Source organism: Borostomias antarcticus, assembly GCF_949987555.1.
Source record: "Borostomias antarcticus genome assembly, chromosome: 3".
In the NCBI taxonomy this organism is placed as follows: domain Eukaryota; kingdom Metazoa; phylum Chordata; class Actinopteri; order Stomiiformes; family Stomiidae; genus Borostomias; species Borostomias antarcticus.
In genome coordinates, this window is record NC_140236.1 from 3,763,972 (window position 1) to 3,783,564 (window position 19,593).

Consider the following 19,593-nt stretch of genomic DNA (forward strand, 5'->3'; position numbering starts at 1 on the left):
CTTGATAGTCGGCAGAGGGTTGTAGGCTACGTTGCAAGAAATTGTATTGCCTTTACTGAGATCACCACGACCTGTCGCCACACGTCCACCCAAAGAATCTCAGGGATGGCCCGCGTCACCTCCGACATGAGGAACAAGTGTGCTGCCTATGTGCTGGCCCTGAGGCCCTGGAGCTTCAGTGCTTCGCTCACGCCGGTGGCTCTGGGCACTGCCCTGGCCTACAAGCTGGAGGGCTCTGTGGACTTGGTCATCCTGATGGTGTGTGTCGTGGCCGTCTTGGTAGTGCACGGCGCAGGGAACCTTGTGAACACGTACTATGACTTCTCCAAAGGGATTGACCACAAGAAGAGCGACGATAGGACTCTGGTGGACGAGATCCTCGCCCCACAGGATCTAGTCATGCTCGGAGCAGTGCTGTACTCTGTGGGGTGCTTGTGTGCCACTCTGCTGTACTTTCTCTCACCTTTGCGGATGGAGCATCTAGCCCTTATTTATTTTGGAGGGCTCTCCAGCTCTTTTCTATACACGGGAGGTAGGTCAAATAGTAGGCTCAACTTTTAGATGCTGCATGTAGGCTGTTATTTCAATCTTTCCTGCATTCTTAACAAACATGCACTTATTGTACATCACATAGTCTGACTGAGTAACGGTTTACTTACTATGTTCTCAGGGGATTTTGTTCTTGCCACAACAATGAGGGAGTATCATTCATTCATTTATTTGTACAAGCATTTAAAAAGTTCCCTCCATCAAATAATAAGCATGTATTATCACACACACAAACTGTAGGTCGACTAATTGTTGACAGATGTAGGTGATTGTTTGTTCTTGTTTCCAGGCATCGGTCTGAAATACGTGGCCCTTGGAGACGTGGTGATCCTGATTACCTTTGGCCCACTGGCGGTCATGTTTGCCCACGCCCTGCAGGTGGGCTACCTATCGATCTCTCCCCTGGTCTATGCCGTCCCTCTGGCCCTCAACATAGAGGCCATCCTCCACAGCAACAACACCAGAGACATGGACTCCGACAAGAAGGCAGGCATCGTCACACTGGCAATTCTCATAGGCCCCACCCTCTCCTACGTCCTCTACAACCTCCTGCTTTTTGTCCCCTATGTGGTCTTCTGCATCCTGGCCACACGCTACACCATTAGCATGGCTCTGCCTCTGCTCTCTCTGCCCATGGCCTTTCCCCTGGAGAAGCAGCTCCGCACCCGGTGTTATTACAACATACCCCAAAATACAGCCAAGCTCAACGTCCTAATGGGAATCCTTTATGTCTTCGGGATCATTCTGGCACCTCAGGGCAGCTTACCATTACTGTGAATTTGCTTTTTGGGAGGGAGGACTCTTTTGTTTTAATACAGACTAGTTCATGGATATATTTGTATTTGTAACGATCTACTTGAGGAGGTAAAAGACTTGAATTTATTGTCTAGGCCTAATTTATACATTTCAGAGAAATTGACAGTTTAGTTGCTCCTCTGTAATAATGACGATATAACCAGACGTGTCATTGTTTCAGTATTTTGCACACAACATTGTTGGTTGGTGTTGGTTTAATTAAGTATTACTCTCATATTTGTATCTGCTTTAAACAAGGGGCCTCATGACGCGATTAAGGAACCATAGGTTGCCATATCGCTTGTTGGGGTCCTCAGACTAGCAGCCAGTGACGCCATTATCCATAATGTCATTAAATCAAATGTAAATCTTTAATTTTCTGTAAATGGTACTCTTAAATGTGTTTTAACTGTTGACTCATTTTATGAGCCACAAATTGATTTAATTGGATTCAAATTAAACATTTTGAAAGATAATGGGTGAGTCTTTCTGAGTCTTTCTGACCAATGACTAATTTATAGGCTACTGTAGCTTGACAGTATGATTCAATCTAAAAATGTATGGTCTGGTACCCCAAGTCTAACATTGTACATTACTAGTCAATAAAGTACTACTGAACCCCTCCATCAAGAAAAAAACATTCAGTAAAAATTGTGCCACTAGCCTTAAAGTCGCACAGAAATGAAAAAATCATTCTGTCCCATTTTGGTTCACATAATTGGTCATAGTGTTCACCTATTCAACGATGTATGCAAAAAGTAGCCTATATCATTTCTTACTTCCTGGAAAACGGTAGGTCACGTGCAATTACGACACCAGGTACCTTAGATTTTAGGCCAATAATCTCATGACATCCACCCTGTCAATCAAAACGTCAACTACTCTGCAGCCTCAAGTGTTGAATATCCCGCCCACTCATAACATTCCAATGAAATTAATCTAAACGTATGTCCCGCCCTTGCAGCCCGTTTCAGGCGGAAATACGTTGGCCGTGTCCGAAATGCATACTACCTGCTACATGCTATATAGTAGGCACTATATAGTACGCATACTGCATACTATATAGTACCTACTGTTCCACAAAACGCGTGTAGTATGCGAGAAAATACAGCATGCTACTCGAGTCATCCAGCGGAAGTGACGGGATACGATACTGTTTACTCCCGCGAAGCTGTGGTACAATTATCCAGTGTTTTCTGTGATCATTTTGGGTATTATCCACAAAAATGTAGCCTTTTCCTGGCATGGGATGTGCGGCTGCTGCTGCCGCCAGGAGAAGACGTGTTAACGCTGCAAGGAGAAGAGCCGTCATGAGATCTTCTCGACATGCTTGTAGTTGAGGTAAATATTGAACGTTAGCTTGCTAGCTACGCTAGTTAGATAGGTTAGTTGATAGCCCCGCATGTGCTGGCTTGGGGCTATACTGTTACATTTGTTCCAGGGATGTTATATTAAATAGATTCTGAGAGGCAGGTAAGCAAAACAATAAAACTCAACTCATTTTAAAGAGGTGGGTAACTGAGTTTACCTGGGTTTACTCATCACTACACGCCTGCTTTGTAATGTTACATTTTAGCTCTACAGATAATGACATCTATCTATTATCATATTGTAAAGACAAGTATATGCCATACGCACAAATGAGTTAAAGTTTGCCCTAATAATATTCCCCCTGTAGGCTCACATGGAAGACAGAGGTCCTCACCAAGTCAACCTCCACGTCCCTGCTGAGGACCTATTTTGACGGCGCGGACACAAGGAGGGACTTCAGATTGTCAAAATCGACACAGAGGAACCTTGGTGATGGTTAGGAGGATGGGGCAAGACCATGGAGGTGCTAATAATAGCAATAATAATAATAATTCATTGCATTTAGAGCTTTTCTCAGTACTCACCCTTTACAATGGTCTTGTCATTCACACACAGGTGCTAGTCTTTGGAGGTAACATTACATCAGTCATTTAGCAGACACTTTTGTCCAGCATTACCTTAGTCATTTATTTAGCAGACACTTTTGTGTGTCTGCTAAGCGACTTACAGTAGGCCTAATTGCATTTAACCATTTAAAGGTTGAAGACCTTGATGGTGGCCATGGTCCTGCTGCTGCAGATCATCCCAACCCTGGAGATGGCCTCAGAAAGTGTCTCGCAGCGGCAGCACCAGCACAAGCTGCCTGGATCGCAGCTCTTGGTGAGCACGACTACCCCCATCCTGCCATAAGTAGTCAGTCTATCAGTTCATGAGTGTGCTTTGCCTTGTTCCTTATAGACAGCCTTGAGGCTTTAAACACCGATCAGTTGGTTATAGGCAGCCTTGAGGCATTTGTTTAAATGTATTTGTATTTAAATGTATGTGTAACACTGTACATAGTAATCAGTTTAAGTATTTTGGGGGGAGACAACAGATCAGCGTTCTCCTGTCAGTACCTTTTGCAAGGAAAGCTAATGATCTGACCAAATATAAACAAGTCAAAAGTATATTTGAAGACCATTGTGTAATAAAAATATCCAAGAAATGTTTATGGTTGTGTTTCTTCCATTATACATGTAAAGGTTACTTCTTGATGTATTAACATTTCAACAAAGTGTAATATCTACACATCAGACACATTGTCTTGATATGTCTACAGGTCATGTACAGTAACTTGGAAGGTCTTAACACAACACGCAGAGCGCTTTGGACATGTAACTCCCTTATCAAGTAGTCGTTAGTCAGACACATTAAACAGTGAAGCTTTCATAACCGTCTCTGAATAATTCCAATGAAGCATTGTGAACCAACATGTGTGTTCCGTCTTTTATGCCTAATTGCAAACTACAATGTCCATTAGGAATGTTCTTTTACTCTAATGACTGGTTTTAGGTATAGTGACATTTGTTCTTTGACTGGGAAGACATTACAAGGAATGACACACAAACACCAATTTAATTCAAGAAAATACATTTAATAAAAAATAACAAAAACAATAATGGAACAAGATAAAACAGTTTTTTTTGACTGAGGCTTCTAGAAGCAACATCAGCCGGTCCTCCCTCTCCTTAAACAACCCCCTTTCCTCCCTCCACTCAGCCTTCATCTCTGCCTTCTCTCTCCCCCGTTCAACATCAGCCGGTCCTCCCTCTGGAGGACGGCCAACTCTTCCCTGTTTACGGGGAAGAGAAACACCACGCTGAAAGGCTTGGAGTAAGTTAACTAACGTATGCATTGTTGTTCAGAAGCAATCCAGCGGTCTGTTTACTTTGGATATTGATTTATGTAGGACCTACATCTTAGAAGCTGGGCTGCAGGGGAAGACGGAGACAGCCTGGATAAAGCACAAAACCTTGTAGCCATGTACAAGGTGATTTTGATCTACAGGCTACATGATAGCAAATATATTGATAGGGACTCACAGTTTGTATGACACTAGAAAACTGTTATCTAACCTCATAGGACCTAAAGAGCCCCAGAACTGGGGTCAGCACAGAGGGAGGGGAGGCCACAGCCGCTTCGTGGAAGTGGTACGGGGTCTTGGAAGAGGCGATGGGGGCCACCCATGCAGCCGTCCTCCAGAGGATCATCGTCCCTGGTGTGGTCGTTGGTCCCTGTAATACATCCAGAAGTATTATGGGACAATGAATATTAATATATGATATATGAACAGTTGAACTCGTTTAAATCATGGAATGAACAGACAATTGTTTAAACAACTTCAAGTAACGTTAGGCTCGGTGGCTTAGGTTTGCCATTTAACAACTCATCACAATTTCGACATTTCTTGCACATTTCTTAAGCGATCATGGTCATATTACATGGACATGTTACTCTGTTTGTCTTGATTCTAGCTATAGAAACATCTAAGATTTGACATGAATACGTTTTGAGCAAGAGCCGTCTGAACACCTGTAACGTTAGCCTATTAACGTTAGCTGGGCTAACTAGCTAACGTAACGTCCACCACAGAGATCAATGCAAGCAGCTAGCTATCATGACGTTCTTTTTCGAAATGTCATTTCTACCCCACCTATATACACAAAACTGCATTTGTAGCTCTGTGTCGTTATAACTAAGATATCTGTCCGAAAAAATAATTTTTCCATCGACAAATTAAGTCAATACTTACATTTGAAAACTCCCGCTGCGGTCCCGGAGATCTCTTCGTTCGCCATCTTTTTTTATTTTTCTCACTGCCCAGTGACGTCTCACGTCTCGACTTCCGGAACAGTATGCTCTGGACTATGCTACATTTACGCCCATTTTTTCGCCGATTTCGCCTACTATATAGTACCTACTATATAGTAGGCGAAATACAGTATGCACAGTTTTGATGCAGCATGCTGCATCTCGCCTACTATATAGCAAGTAGTATGCAATTCGGACACGGCCGTTGTGTATGCACCATTTATAATGGTGATATGACGTAGGCACCATCAAATGAAGAATCACACATGCTCATAGTCTAGGCTACTAGGATACTAGGCTAAAACGATGTTGCAAAGTTGACTGGTCTACTTTCCATAGGGGCATTTATAACTAGGCGGTTTAGCAGTTTAATTTTATCAATGACGTGACTAAATAGAATAATATGTAATGGGTTGCAATATTCAATTCAATTTTGCATTTTTTATACCTGATAAAAATTTGACTATGTGGACTCCTTGTTTCCAACTGTCGATTTTTGTATACGATTCTTTGAAAAATTGAAATATTGACTCAAGTCAGAAAACTAGTATTTCCTGTTCTTCGTCTCATCTAGAGGGAGGAGGGGAGGGAACTCTGCTGCACGTCATCAAAAATACTAGTAGCCTATATTGATGTACTGGGCGAAACTACGGGGAACGCAGACAGAAATAAACTGAAAATAGTGCCAGAAGCAAGCCAGCAGTGTGATTGGTTGATTCCGCTGTGACATTTGATGACGCGCAGCAGAGTTCCCGCCCCTCCTCCCCCCAGATGAGTGAGATGGGGCGAAAAACAGGTAATACTAGTTTTCTGACCTGCGTCAATATTTCAATTTTCATTGATTTCATTGAAGGAGTATATACAAAAATCGACAATTGGAAAAAACTAGTCCACATAGCAAATTTATAATTTGTTTTTCTCGATTGTTTTGGCACATTTCTTGAAACAGAAATGATATTCTCAAAACAACACGGAAAAACCACCAAAGCACTGGGCAACTGGGCACTTGTTCATAACAGATTTGAATTTCTCATTCCTTTAATCAAATTGCAAATATCTTAGTACATCTTTGCAAATGATTAAGTACAATTCCCTACAGTTATCAATTGAATATACCTTGCTGATCTAAACTGACTCAGTCAAATGGTTGTACTCTCCAAAACATGTACAAACATATTTTCATTGTGTGAGTTATCACATGCAAAACTGTCCATTCAATTGTCACAACTTGTCAGGGATATAATACCACGAATATCATCACATAACATGGTATACATTCTCTTGTAGAACATTTGCTAAATTGATTACAGTAATTGACTGCCAGGTGAAACTAGAACTTGACTAATGAAGGGTGAGTGTCACACATCTCAGATGAGCAATCAAACACTATGTTTAGTTACCTGACAGGTGCTATCCATGAGTATGATTTTTGCCAAACATATATAAAGAGCTTCACCAGAATCAGTAAAATTTCTGAACATGGAGACACCTGGCCAGGTAAATGAACAAGGACAAATGGCTGCTCGAGGAAGAGCAAGAAGAGGAAGAGGAGTGAGGGTGCGTGGTGGGGGAGTAGGGGAAGGAGTCCGAGGAGCATGAAGACACCAAGCTGTCCCAGATGAAATTGGGGTTACACTTGTAGATCGTGTAATCAACCATGGCCTCACAATGGCAGAGGCAGGTCGTCGAGTGCGCACCCCTAATGTACCCTGCTCTACAGTCTCTTTCATCATACAAATCTTCCGCAGGGAGAACAGGTATGTACTCGGGCAACAATGGAATTATTGATGGTACAGTTTACAGTAGTAATCCAGCTACTGTACAACAATGCATTAGAATTGCAGTTACAGTAACAACGGTACAACTACAGTGGTAACTCATTATATAAGAAATTCATAAGGCATAGGCTACAGTAGGCCTGCTACAGCACAGGACAGGACAGTGCATCACTTTACAAACGGTAATATTGTCCTTTTGTGAATTCTATGTCTAGGAGAACGACAACCTCATATGTGTGGCAGAAGAACACTTCTAAACCAACAGCAGGAGCAATAGATCTGCAATATGGTGATGGCAAATAATGCCATCACACTGATACAAATCCGCACTACGATTCTACAGGACAATGTCATATTCCAGAATATCAACACTATCAGCAATAGACAGGGTGTTGAACAAGCATCAGATGAGCATGAAACAACTGTGCAAGGTACCATTTGAGCCCCTTACTGTACAGATACAGTAACAGTGGTAGCTGCTGTAATTGAACTTGATGGTCGGCAGGGGGTAGTACGATGCAACAAATTGTACTGCCTTCACCGAGATCACCACGACCTATGAAGCTCACAGTAGTGTACGTCGTTTTGCCATGGTTTATCTGTCACCATTAACGTTACAACAATGATGGATCCATGTTTTACACACAAGATGGGTGTTTTAATTGTGGCACACGTGCGCGTTTAGTTGATTGGCTTGACGGAACAGCAAGCTCACTCTATTTCGCCAGCAATCGTAATGTATTTGGTAAACGTACCTACAAGAACTAATAAACAATTCAGTAGACGGCATGATTTTTCTCGGGAAGAGGGGTAGCTGTTTTTGGTAATATTTATGTTTGCTGCTTGCTAGTTAAGGTATCGCACTGGCTCGTATAAGAGAGCAAGTGGTCCAAACGAGTGACGCACTGCCCTGTATGGGCGTGTTGGTTTGTTGTTGGTCTGAAGCTAGTTAAGCTAACATGCTAACCTGCCTGCTCGCTGCTAACAAGCTGAACACGTTCAGTCCTTCAGCACCACAAAAGGTGTCATCATGGCCTTGAACGCTTTTATGGAACAGCACCTGCGGACTCGTCAAAGACGCTTCGTGTAAAGGTAACAAAAGCTGAACTAAAATGTTTGCATAGCTAACGTTAGCTTGCTTGGTGTGTGTGTCAAGGCAAGCCTCCTGTTCAACTTGGATAGCTTGTTAGCTTTCAAGACAGCCTAAACTGAAGTGTACACTACATTTAACTGCCAAGCTATCTACACATTTCGCTGTAGTTTGCTAGCGTAACTATTATTTGCATTGTCATATAGTCATGTCGATACAGACTACTGGCCCGTACTCAAGACTGTTAAACGTTAGATACAACCTCGCTGCTCCACTCTGTTCAAATATGGTTCGATTTGGCTCAAAGGGTTTAGTGTTTATCCTTGGTCCACTTTACCTGAGGTCAGAAGTCACAACGTGGTTATATTGTAAATATGGCCAAAATGTGTATGAGGAAAAATTAATGTGCTCTCCAAAAACTCACTTTCTCTACTCTACGATCGGCTTGTTGGTGCCTGGAATATTGTGTGCAATATGCCTGAATATTAAACAGATTTTGAGGCTATATTAGATGACTTGGAATATGATGGACGTCGATCGTAGCGTAGAGAATGTGAGCCGCGAGTGTAGCCTACAGACGGAGAATAGCCAGTTTGCGCGCTGTGTGCATGCGTGCTGGAGCAAGTGGGGAAGCTATTTTGTTTCTAAAGACGTTTCTAAAGATCATATTACAGAGGCATGTGAAAAACCACAACAAGCCCTCGCTCTATGTAAGCACAACTAGCGATTCATAAAGACAGATTGATTAAAACAACCGTTTCGCGGCACTAAATCTATTTTTTTTTTTAGAAGCTGCATTCTCAGTGCCACGTCCGCCGCCATTACATGGATATACTTGGCTCGCGCTGGATTTTACATTTCTTCTACAGGCCTCCGAATTACACCAAAGTTATCTCGTGAGTCAAACGTCTTATAATATGCCGTAAATAAGGTCCAGGTTGTCATTACCGTGGCGGTGCTTTCATTTCTCTTCCATGTCCTTGCAAATAAACATATTTAAAAGCTGATGTGTGGTTGGATGCATTACTTACCATCAGATTGAATAACCCACAACCAAGTTTTCATGAAGCTATTGGAATCGAAAAACGCAGCCTTTTAATGTGGATGCACTGCCCAGCTCATAGCCTATTAAGCCTACCGTTAGGCTACTCTGAAAACTCTAAGCCTACAATATGCAACCAGACCTCTAATTTACTAATCAAAATTAAGTATTAAACCAAGCCTTTACTGCCGATGCTGGATAACAAGTGAATTAATTTTTAGCATTATCTAAAAAGCAGAAGAACCGTTGCACTCACTGCCTATTTCCAATTTATTTATCAAAACTAAATAGATTTATTGAACAATAGGCCTATTCATTCAATATTTATTCATAGCAGGCTGGAAAACTATAAGAGTAGGCTATACGCACAAAAATATATACCGACAAAATCAGAGACCCGGTACCAGTGTTTAATTGTCAAAACAAAACAAATTAAGTCTCTTATATAGGCTATACTCACTAGTTCTCTCATAGGCTACCTACGCTGTAACAGGTTTGAAAGTCTGAGGCTCGATCCATAAAATGCTTTAACACTATGCAAAACCACGGTGTAGTTTGATCCGAAAATGCTTAACAGTACGGAAAACCGAACCATGGACAGCTAGCATTAGCAAGCCCATGGGCTAATTATTGCTAGTTTTCGTGACCACGTAACTTTGCACCCGAGAACTGTGTCCATGTAAATAAATATAGCTTTTAAAGCGTAACCAGTTAGCTGGCTAGACAGTAGTCAACTAGTAATCAGTCATCACTGCCCCTGACAGCTGCATTTATTATTTTTTCGATTGGTGCACTTTCAGATATTCCGTATGGCAGGCAGGGAGGTCTCCCGGGATCCCCAGACAGCTGACGAGTCATGCCCTACCTAATATCTGATCAGGGGGTTCCCCCAAGATCCCCAGACAGCTGACGAGTCATGCCCTATCTAATATCTGATCATTGGTTGCCTGAAAGAGCCGCAGTGACGTTGGCAGCGCCTTTCTGAAAAGTTGAGATGGCAATGTTTTCAAAAAGCCGGAGCACTCGAAAAAAGACTATACAGCGCTTTTCTCCAGGCAGCCGCCAACGCTCTATCCTCTTTGGTAACAATTGAAAAAGGGCACAGGCGCTCAGAAATGCGCGCTTTCACGGCCAAACATGCCGTATTGTATAGCCTTTAGATTAACCGAGAACTGTTTATTTTCCGACTAGCAGATCGTCTACTCGAGTACTCGGTTAACCGTGCACATCCCTAGTGATAAAACAATGAACAAAGCCATAAATTAATGAGTATAAATGTGTATGTACTAAAGGTATCTGAATCCAGAAATGTTTTAAATGCATTTTGGCAAATAGCAACACAGTTTCTTTGATCAATTCATGATGGGACTCTTTCTAATCAATTGCCAAGCAGTCCTCTGTATCTGGCTTCCTCCTACTTCTCATTAGAGCTGTAGCCAGAAAGGGAAACACAGCAACTAGACACACACACACACACACACACACTTGCACATGTACAGTACACACACAGTCACTATATTATACTAATTCATTTAACTAGTGAACTTCAAGCATTCTAAATGCTGGACCAGAAAGCTCATTTGAACCAAGCCACTTTGGGATCCTCTTTGACATAGTGAAGCCATTTGATCTTCTGCCAACTCAATGCTGCTTGTCCCTCTGATTCTCGGGTCTCTGACAATGTGCTGAGAAAAGGACTTGAAGTCGCCGTGCCCACGTTCAACCACCTTGTATGGCTCGTTCCTCCTTGTCACTCTCACAAAAGTGGAACCGTCTGGGCTGTATACCGGCACATTTGTCCTGACTGTCTCAGTTGCAGCATGGCCACTGATACACTCCCATCTGGCTGTTCCCAGATTCCATGAACTTGTGGTCTATGATAAAGATTATAGGCAATGTTTTGACTGCACAGAGACACATTCCCGTTCTGCCTTCCACATGTGGCACTGTACTTCTTACACCGTGTCCTAACTACACGCGACGCGAGCGAGCGTCAGCGACAAAATACGTTCCATTGCTTTGTTTTCTATTGTTATGTCCTAACTGGACGCGAGCGACGCAGCGTGAAGCGGCGCGACGTTTTAACTGCCCTTTTGACGCTCACCCTGTTCCTATTTCCCTCCTGTCGCTCGCGTTGACAGGCGTTCGTTCTTTAACCGTCTTCAGTTGGGAATATAGACAAATGACGTAATAGAACAGGAAATTTAACAGTTTCAGTTAGGACAGCAAGCATGCGATGTCGCGTTCTGTTGCTCGCGTCGCAAGCAGTTAGGACACGGTGTTACAGCACCGCCTGCTCAGTGTCTGAAAGGGTGGACAAGCTACTGGAACATGCATGTGCTGGTCTCTGATGAGCAAACCCTCCCCTTCACCCTCATGCCACATATACCATCGTGCTTCTTTGCTGTCTAACTCCCACACTGTGGGATTGTACGTGCTTAACTTTCACGAGTAATCGAGACTGCTGCCATCGCTCCAGGGTGTGGTCAGCTCTTGCTCAAGATCAGATGTGACAGCTTTCTAAGAGGACAGTACTCGGGCTCGTCTCTTGTGCTTTTTCCTCCTTGTGTTCTTTGGCCTGCGCTTTTCTCGTCGGGTGGATGTTTTGTTCTTCAGGGTTTTCCCTCTCGCTCGCTGTCATCTAGGCGCTTGTTACCACTCTCAGTACAGTATCTTTTCGGGGGGTTGACGGAAGCCCAGGTTGAACTCGGTATCAAACATGAATCTGTAGAAAATAGGTTTTTCTACATTCACTTTCCATTCATTGTGGCCTTTTTTGTACTCGGGAGTTCATACATTTTGTCACATGCAACCAAGACGCCTGTATAGCTGTTGTCTTTCCTGCAGTAGTGTGACCCGGCTGTTGGAAACAACCTGATATGCTTTCTGGATAGGTTCTTGTTGTGCTCAGGGATTTTTCTTCCAGGTGAAGGTTTTCCCTTCAAGCTTGCAGAGAACCTGGGTAGTCCATGCAGTTTGCCTCCGCAAGCCCCCCCTCTAACTGTGACGTGATGAAGTAACCTGAAGGGTCTTCTCTTATCACAAAAATGATTGATTGATTGATTAGGTCATAGGCCCTGCTCAAGTGAAAACCGCCACCCAGAGATGTCAGTGTGTGACTTCATGAATCAAACTCCGTTCACAGACTTATCACCACAAGCTTTTTTGAGGGATGTGGGACAAAGTAGGCTTTTACAGAAATTTTCAAGATAAGTTTGCTGTAACATTACAAGAAGTTATTACTGTTTACATGAGAGGAATCTTAGAGTGCATGTTAATATTTTGTACGGCGTATGGTATGGTACTACTTATAAAAACACGTTCATTCATCCGATGGCATTTTTTCCAAGAATTCATATGTGATATACACCCGAATTCTCTGTCTGTAATAGTTAGAAAGATTTGAAGCTTCTAGTGTTTCATGCGTTTGCATCGGTCAAAACCCAGACTTTACGTTCTCACCACAGGTATTAACAGTGCTCAGCCCTAAGCTTGTGTTTGCTGTGTTGCTGAGTGTTTGTGCAGAGTTCCCCACCACACGTTAATGAAGAAACAAGCGAACCCGTTCATCCAATGAGCTGGCGTTTCAGGACTCAGATCATCAGAAACAATGCGCTCCACTATGCCATCCCCTCCCAAAGAACACCTGCGCCCCCCTTTCTATCGTGTCCGCGCACGTTCCGCGCCCGTGTTTCACCTGAGACCCTGGGGTTCTATTTTGAGCCGCGGTATTCCTAGTATGTCCGTGTCACGCTGCGGATCAGACGCGCGGTCTGGTCTGAATGCCTGTCCTTAGTCCCCTGCGCTAGGCCGGCTCATCGTATGGACAACACCGGCTTTGTTTACGAGCCAGGGAGCAGAGCGGCAGACTTCATTACAGGAGGCTGTCTGCTCTGGCGACACACCACTACCCCCCCCCTGTTCAACCCCCCCCCCCCCCTTTCATTGGCCAGTCAGACGCTAGGAATGTCAGCTGCTGCGTGTCTGTGTCAGAAGAGCGGGTACGTCTATGTGCCGTTGTCAGTGGAACACACCGAGGGTGTCTGCGAGACGCACTGTCCACGACTCCCACAGCGGCTCATCGAGGGATGTTCTCAAGGCTGTGGAAGTGAAGCTTTCCCGACCATCTTGGGTCTGTGCTAACACACCGCGCGCACACCCACACACACACACACACAAACGTACACATACGCACACCAGCCCGGGAATTGAAAATCGGAATCATGGCAGGTGCTCGTATATCAAGTCCCCCCTGCGTCCCCGCCCCTTTTCATCTTCTAGAGAGGCACGCTCCTCTCTCCAAAACACCGCCCCTCCCCCTCCCCTACGGCACTCATCATCCCCCCTCCCCCCCTCCCTCCCCCCCTCCCTCCCCCATCCTCTGTTCTCCGCCTGGCTGTGCACTGGCAAGCGGAGAGAGGCATCCTTGTGGTACGACAAGGGAGGCTGTACACTTGTTTCTTGGATGCATTTGTGTGTTTTTTTTGTCGTTGCGTGTATCGATGAATGCGTTCACCGGTGGTGGGAATTGCAGCTGAGCGGCATTGAGCGCAGAAAAAGCCCATCAGCCCGCGTGTGTGTGAGGGTGAGAAAGAGAGCGTGTGTTTGTTTGCCTGCGTCTGTATAGAGCGCTCGTGTGCGCGTGGACCTCATCGGGCAGCAGCGCCCGCCGCCGCTCACCCCCCCGTGTCATTCTCCTCCTCCTCCGATAATCCTTGCTGACGCGGCGCACAAAGGACTAAATGTTGGCTGCATCTCTCCGCCAGCAGAGCCGTCTCCGCTCCCCCCTGCTGCACTCTCCTCCTGCTCCTCCTCCTCCTTCTCCTCCGGTCGTGATTTAATACCCCGGGGCTGTCAGGTCCACACCGACTCTTCGGGGACGAGCAGCACGATGCCGCCGCCGCCGCCGTCGTAACGCTCGCCGCTACATCATGCGTCTGGAATACTGGACCTCCTCCTCCTCCTCCTCCTCCTCCTCCTCTGCTGGTCCATTCTGAGAGCGCCACAGGACAGGATTCCAGTCTCCAGCCCTCCGTTTTCCTCATCCCCCCTTTTACTGAAAGGGGTTCTTGTGCCTGGTGGGACTGGCGGTCCCCCCCCTCTCTCCCCCCCCGCTCTCCCCCCTTCCCCCTCTCTCTCTCGCTCTCTCCCCCTCTCTCTCTCTCTCTCACCATCTTGCGCAGACCTAAAGGAAGATACCGTGTCCTCTCCTCCCCTCTGATGCGGTCTCTCCCTCGCTCAACGCGCAGCGTGCATCTATTCCAACAGGTAAACCGGTGTGTCGAGCGCTGGGTTTCTAGCTAGCTGTAATGTCATTCCTCTTCCCTGACGTGCGTTTCCCCAGCTGATATGAAAACATTAGGCTAGATGGAATTACAGACTGTGTTTTCTCCTAATGCATCTTTCGGTAAGACACCGCAGTGCATTTATTGTGCTTTCACTGTTGCCATTCTGACTTCATTGTTTTGGTTCAATGGCTTTGTTTTTCTTGGCGTGGTAGCGTTTTCCCCTGCTAAATGACCTACGCTGTACCCTACATTGCAGCCTATATCAAATGTGTTGCTTTACATGGATATTTTATCCATAATCTATTAGTTAGGGCACATAGCTGTAGAACAAGGAACCCATGAAATATTAGCAACAGCAACATAACAAGCATCACCATGGCTACAGTTCTACCACTGTGCCATGTATCGTTGAAAAGTGTAGTAAAGCCAGTTGGCAAGCGTATGACCACCTGCAGTTGTTGTATAACAAGCAAGGGATCACAAACTGGCACATGTCTGTGCTACGACCTGCAGTTAGAAACCCGACATTAACCCCATCAACAGTAGCTATTTCTACGACTGTGATTGAGGGTCATTTATCTAGAATATTGCCCTGCAGAGATGTGGGTTTGTGATTTGGATTTAGGTGCCAAGACTGTTTTGAACAGTGTATGTAGCCTAGATTCTCGTGTTCAGCCTGATCTTGAAAAAATATAAAAGCTAAAATGGTGTGAGGGGGAAATTAGCTTTTATGGTCCTAATGTTTACACTGTTGTCAGGTTTTGGTCAATCTCACTCCAGCTGTGCATGTGTGCGTGTGTGCATGTGTGCGTGTGTGTTTGTGTCCTGACATTCATAATCTACTTTGTTTAAACCGTCAGGATTCTGAGCAACATCTGGCATCCATTGCACATATTACAAATGCACACAAAAACCTGTACATTGCTGGTCTCGCCATGACCGTATTGTCAACATGTCTGTCTGATGCTGTACAAAAGATTTTACCATCAAGTGCAGCAATGTACAGTATAAAATTCAACAGTGTCACCAGAATGGTTTAATTACACCTGCATTCCTTTTTGTTGATATCAGGCACAGGGAGGTCCTGATTCTAGAAGTAGGCTGTCTTTTTGATCTATACACAGACCATGCTTTCCAAGAAAGAATATTCTACCTCAATATTATAACCAACTTTGGTTACAGATGTAAACTGCATATTCATATTTGGAAGTGTGGGCTGTGTATATAAAGTACAGCAGGAGAGGTCTGAACATTGCTGGCTTGAGAAAGAGCAAAGCCAAACTTGGTAAATACTGCTCTGTTCCAGCTGTCATGGGCGGCTCAGCCGTGTGGAGGAGAAGGGCCATGCGTGTCCTGAGGTGCTCTTATTGTCTTGCCTTATCACATTACTGAGTATATTTGATTCCGTGCTGTCGTAATAGAATTTATGAAATCAAATAAAGTATTTGTGTCCGTGTGTGCGTGAGAAAGAGAGAGAGGGAGTGTGTGAGAGAGAGAAATACAGACTAAGGCACTGTGAGTCACCAGGCGTCATTGGTGCTATCTTGCAAAAATAGCCGCCTTGTGTTTTTGGCCACGGAAAGGGAACATATTCTGTCCTTGAACTGCCAAAAAAGTAGCCTAGCCCCCCACCCCCCACCCTCCACCCTCCAAAAAACTCGCAAGTTACAAAACAAAGAGCAAAGTTCACAGCAATACAAACACACTGCTGGAACAAGTCTGATGGCAGGTCCACAGGACGGTGAGTCTTTCTCCCGCGGACCAGCCGAGACACGGCAGCGCCAGCCTCATGTCCTGCCTCTTCAGGGTCCGTAAGAAGATGTTCAGAAGTGGGCTGGAGATCATGGGGCGTGAGTCATGTTCTTATTTTACCATCAGCTGGACTATATCTCTGTATATATATACAACTGGCAGCATTTCTAATCATACTATTTCCTAGCAGTTATAGAGTTAGGGCCTGATAGCGTACAGTAGAACGCGTTAGGTAGTAGGGCTGGGTTAAAAAAATGGATTCATCGATTCGGAATCAAATGATTCGGAATCGATTCATGAATCCCAAAATCTTTTATTTAGTGAATGAATGAATAAATGAAGGAATGAATAGTTCATTAATTCATTCAATGATTCCTTCATTCATTCATTTTTGGAAATCGGTATCGATACCCAGCCCTAGTATTGATGTGTTGCATAACTTGGCAGTCATGTAATTAAGGTTACAGCTAAAAAAAAAAAAAAGGTTTTAGTAACACAAACCGAATCAATATTGAATTGAGATAATCGATTCTGAACCTTGTGAATCGGAATCGAATCGATACCCAGCCCTAGCAGTTATGTAGCGTTGGGGCCTGATGACGTACAGTAGAACGCGTTAGGTACGCTGAACTGTATCAGACTGCTAGTTGAGGCTCTTCTGTAGCCAGCCTGCTGTGAGATTGTTTTTGAATCATTTGAAAAGATCTGCCTGCTTAGAATACAGCCTGTACCTTTCTCAGGCACATTGTGTGTGTGTATAAGCGAGAGGACAGTACTCTGTTGAATTTGGATATGAGGGTAAATATGGTACAAAGGTACTGTATGTTTTGTAATTGTGTTGGGCTAGATCATCCGGTCGCTTCATATCAAGATGTGAACGTTTTGGACTTGGAGGAAGTTGGACTACCATTGGTGTACCTTCTATATTGCTTTTTTTGGACAGCCTCGTAGTGATGGAATCGCCTGATGTCACATAAAATAGCCTACACTGACATTGCCTGGTGTCTGTGATTGTGTTATACTGGCAAGTCTTGAATCTTTATTGGAAAGGGCTCTACTGTAGTGAAAAAAATCTACAGCTACCGTGTTGTCCATTGTTGCCATCGACTGTAGATGGAGCGTGAAATGAAAATCAGCAAATATATTATGATGTCATCTGGTGAAATGTGCTGGTTATCCAGGGTCGGCTTTGATTGTTCTTAAAACCCTTCGTTACCAGATGTTTCTGACGTGGGCCGGTTCCAAGGCTTTCACCCGTTCCAGATGCCAGAGCTAGAAATCCCTTGAATCAAATCCCTCTTGTTAAACCATGTGTTTGGACACCACCTCAAACCCAAGGCTTTACAGATAATATATTGTCGGTTAAAAAAAAAAAAGGCGAAAAAAAGTCCAGATCAGCATCTTTGATATTACACATTATTGATACTTCCTGGATGACGATGTTACACAAGTGTCAGGCGCTGAATCCAGTAACATTGTCTCATATTCTCACACCACTGAGATTCTGTCAGTTAAACAGACATTCATGTAGGATGGCGGGACTGCCATCAAATTGAGGATTCCTCCTTATCAAGACTTGAATTAGAGAACTGTCATTCTCTAATTCAAGTCTTGCGTTACAGTATGAATGTTACAGTATGAATGTACTGATGTTACAGTTTGAATGTTGATTGTCCTTCATAGGCCACCATAGGGCAAAGTGATCTGACTACTGAATGCAGTGTTTTTGGTCTGTCTATTGACATTTCAGGCAATGCATATTGAGTAGTCTTGTGTGTTTTGTAAATGGTGTCTTTGTCCCTATGTTAGAGAGAGAGAGAGAGAGAGAGAGAGTGTGTGTGTGTGTGTGAGACTCTTGCTACTGTTGGATTTGGATATTGATTTGTGTCTTTGATTGAAAATCCAATAAAGAAATTGAAGTGTGTGTGTGCGTACGTGTGTGTGTGTGAATGAAGTGTGTGTGTGTGTCTGTGTGCGTGTGTGTGTGTGTGCGCGTGTGTGTGTGTGTGTGAATGAGAGGTGAACAGAGAGACTGAGCAGTGTGTGATTGAGACGGGTCCATCTGTTGTGTGAAGCGGAGGGGGTGTGTGGCGGAGAGCGCAGCCCTCAGACTCAGATTGGCGGGGACAGCTCGCCAACAGGTGGTCCGCCTGCCTCCCGCCCGCCCCCCGGGGCGCCGCCACTCACCGCCGGTGACCCCCCCCCCCCCCCCCAGTACACGGCGCTACCACACACCCCTGTAGAGCCCTTCTGCGAATTGAGATGTTTGTATTTATGTGTGTGTGTTTCTGGGAAATGTAATTCCTCTACTCTCGTTTTTTTGTTCTTTGTTCTCTCTCTCACTCTCTCTCTCTCAACCTTGGTCATTCTATTTATTTTACTCTTACTTTCTCTCCTCTCTCTCTCACTCTCTCTCAACCTTGGTGGTTCTGTTTATTTTGCTCTAATTTTTCTATCTTCCGCAACACACTCAGCATTTTCTCTCTTGCACATATGATCAGTCAGTTGGATTTACTGTCATAGCGCATCAATGAAACGGTCGTCATGCAGCGGGCCGGTGTCTTGTTTTCCTGCTCAAATCATTCCTAGTTTGTGGTTCCGGTTTGCCTTGAGAAGCCCTTTAGAAAGACCTCGCGTTAAAACACGGTTGTGCTCGTTGGACTGTGGCCATTAGGTATTAGTTATTGATTAGGCGTGTGGCTGTACCAGATGGCCGCTAAACACCTCCCATGTGAGGGTTTTTCTATCCCACCTTCTGGCATGGCACTAACGTAACCCGAAGAAGTGTTAATATTGATTCTCAGATGTTTCTCCCTGACCCAGTGTGAGTGACCAGAGATAAGCTCACACAGGGGAACATTGCTCCTTTTAAAGCCTGGATAAGAGCTTCTCATTTACATAGAGTCATCCCCCCCGCCCCCTCCTCCCGAGTACCCCCCGCTGAGAGTGTGCTAGGCACGGCTACCGCTAACCTATTTAATTCTGTTGAGATGTTAGTCTGCTCCCGCAGGTCTTGCGAAATCCCCATTGAATTGAATGCGCTTGCCCTCAGGGAGCTTCCCAGTTTGGGTGGTACTTTCCTCTAGTCGGCTCTGCTGAAGCATCCGTAACCAAGGGGCAAACGCTAATATTACACGG

The 19,593-nt window shown here is 44.6% G+C and overlaps 2 protein-coding genes across 3 annotated transcripts in view; both read left to right on the forward strand.

The window, feature by feature from the left end:
* Positions 1–105: 105 nt before the first annotated feature.
* Positions 106–1,326, forward strand: LOC311307503 (ubiA prenyltransferase domain-containing protein 1; the record flags this gene model as incomplete). The annotated part of the gene is made up of 2 exons (XM_084436318.1): positions 106–532; positions 839–1,326. 2 exons carry the CDS (start codon positions 106–108, stop codon positions 1,324–1,326), a joined length of 915 nt encoding a protein of 304 aa, XP_084292444.1.
* Positions 1,327–16,426: 15,100 nt separating this feature from the next.
* Positions 16,427–19,593, forward strand: part of mib2 (MIB E3 ubiquitin protein ligase 2) — a 37,338-nt gene continuing 34,171 nt past the window's right edge. For both annotated transcript variants that reach the window (XM_084436200.1, XM_084436201.1), the window contains exon 1: positions 16,427–16,553. In XM_084436200.1, coding sequence (XP_084292326.1) covers positions 16,493–16,553 — 61 coding nt within the window. In that variant the 5' untranslated portion in view covers positions 16,427–16,492. The remainder of the gene's footprint in view (positions 16,554–19,593) is intronic.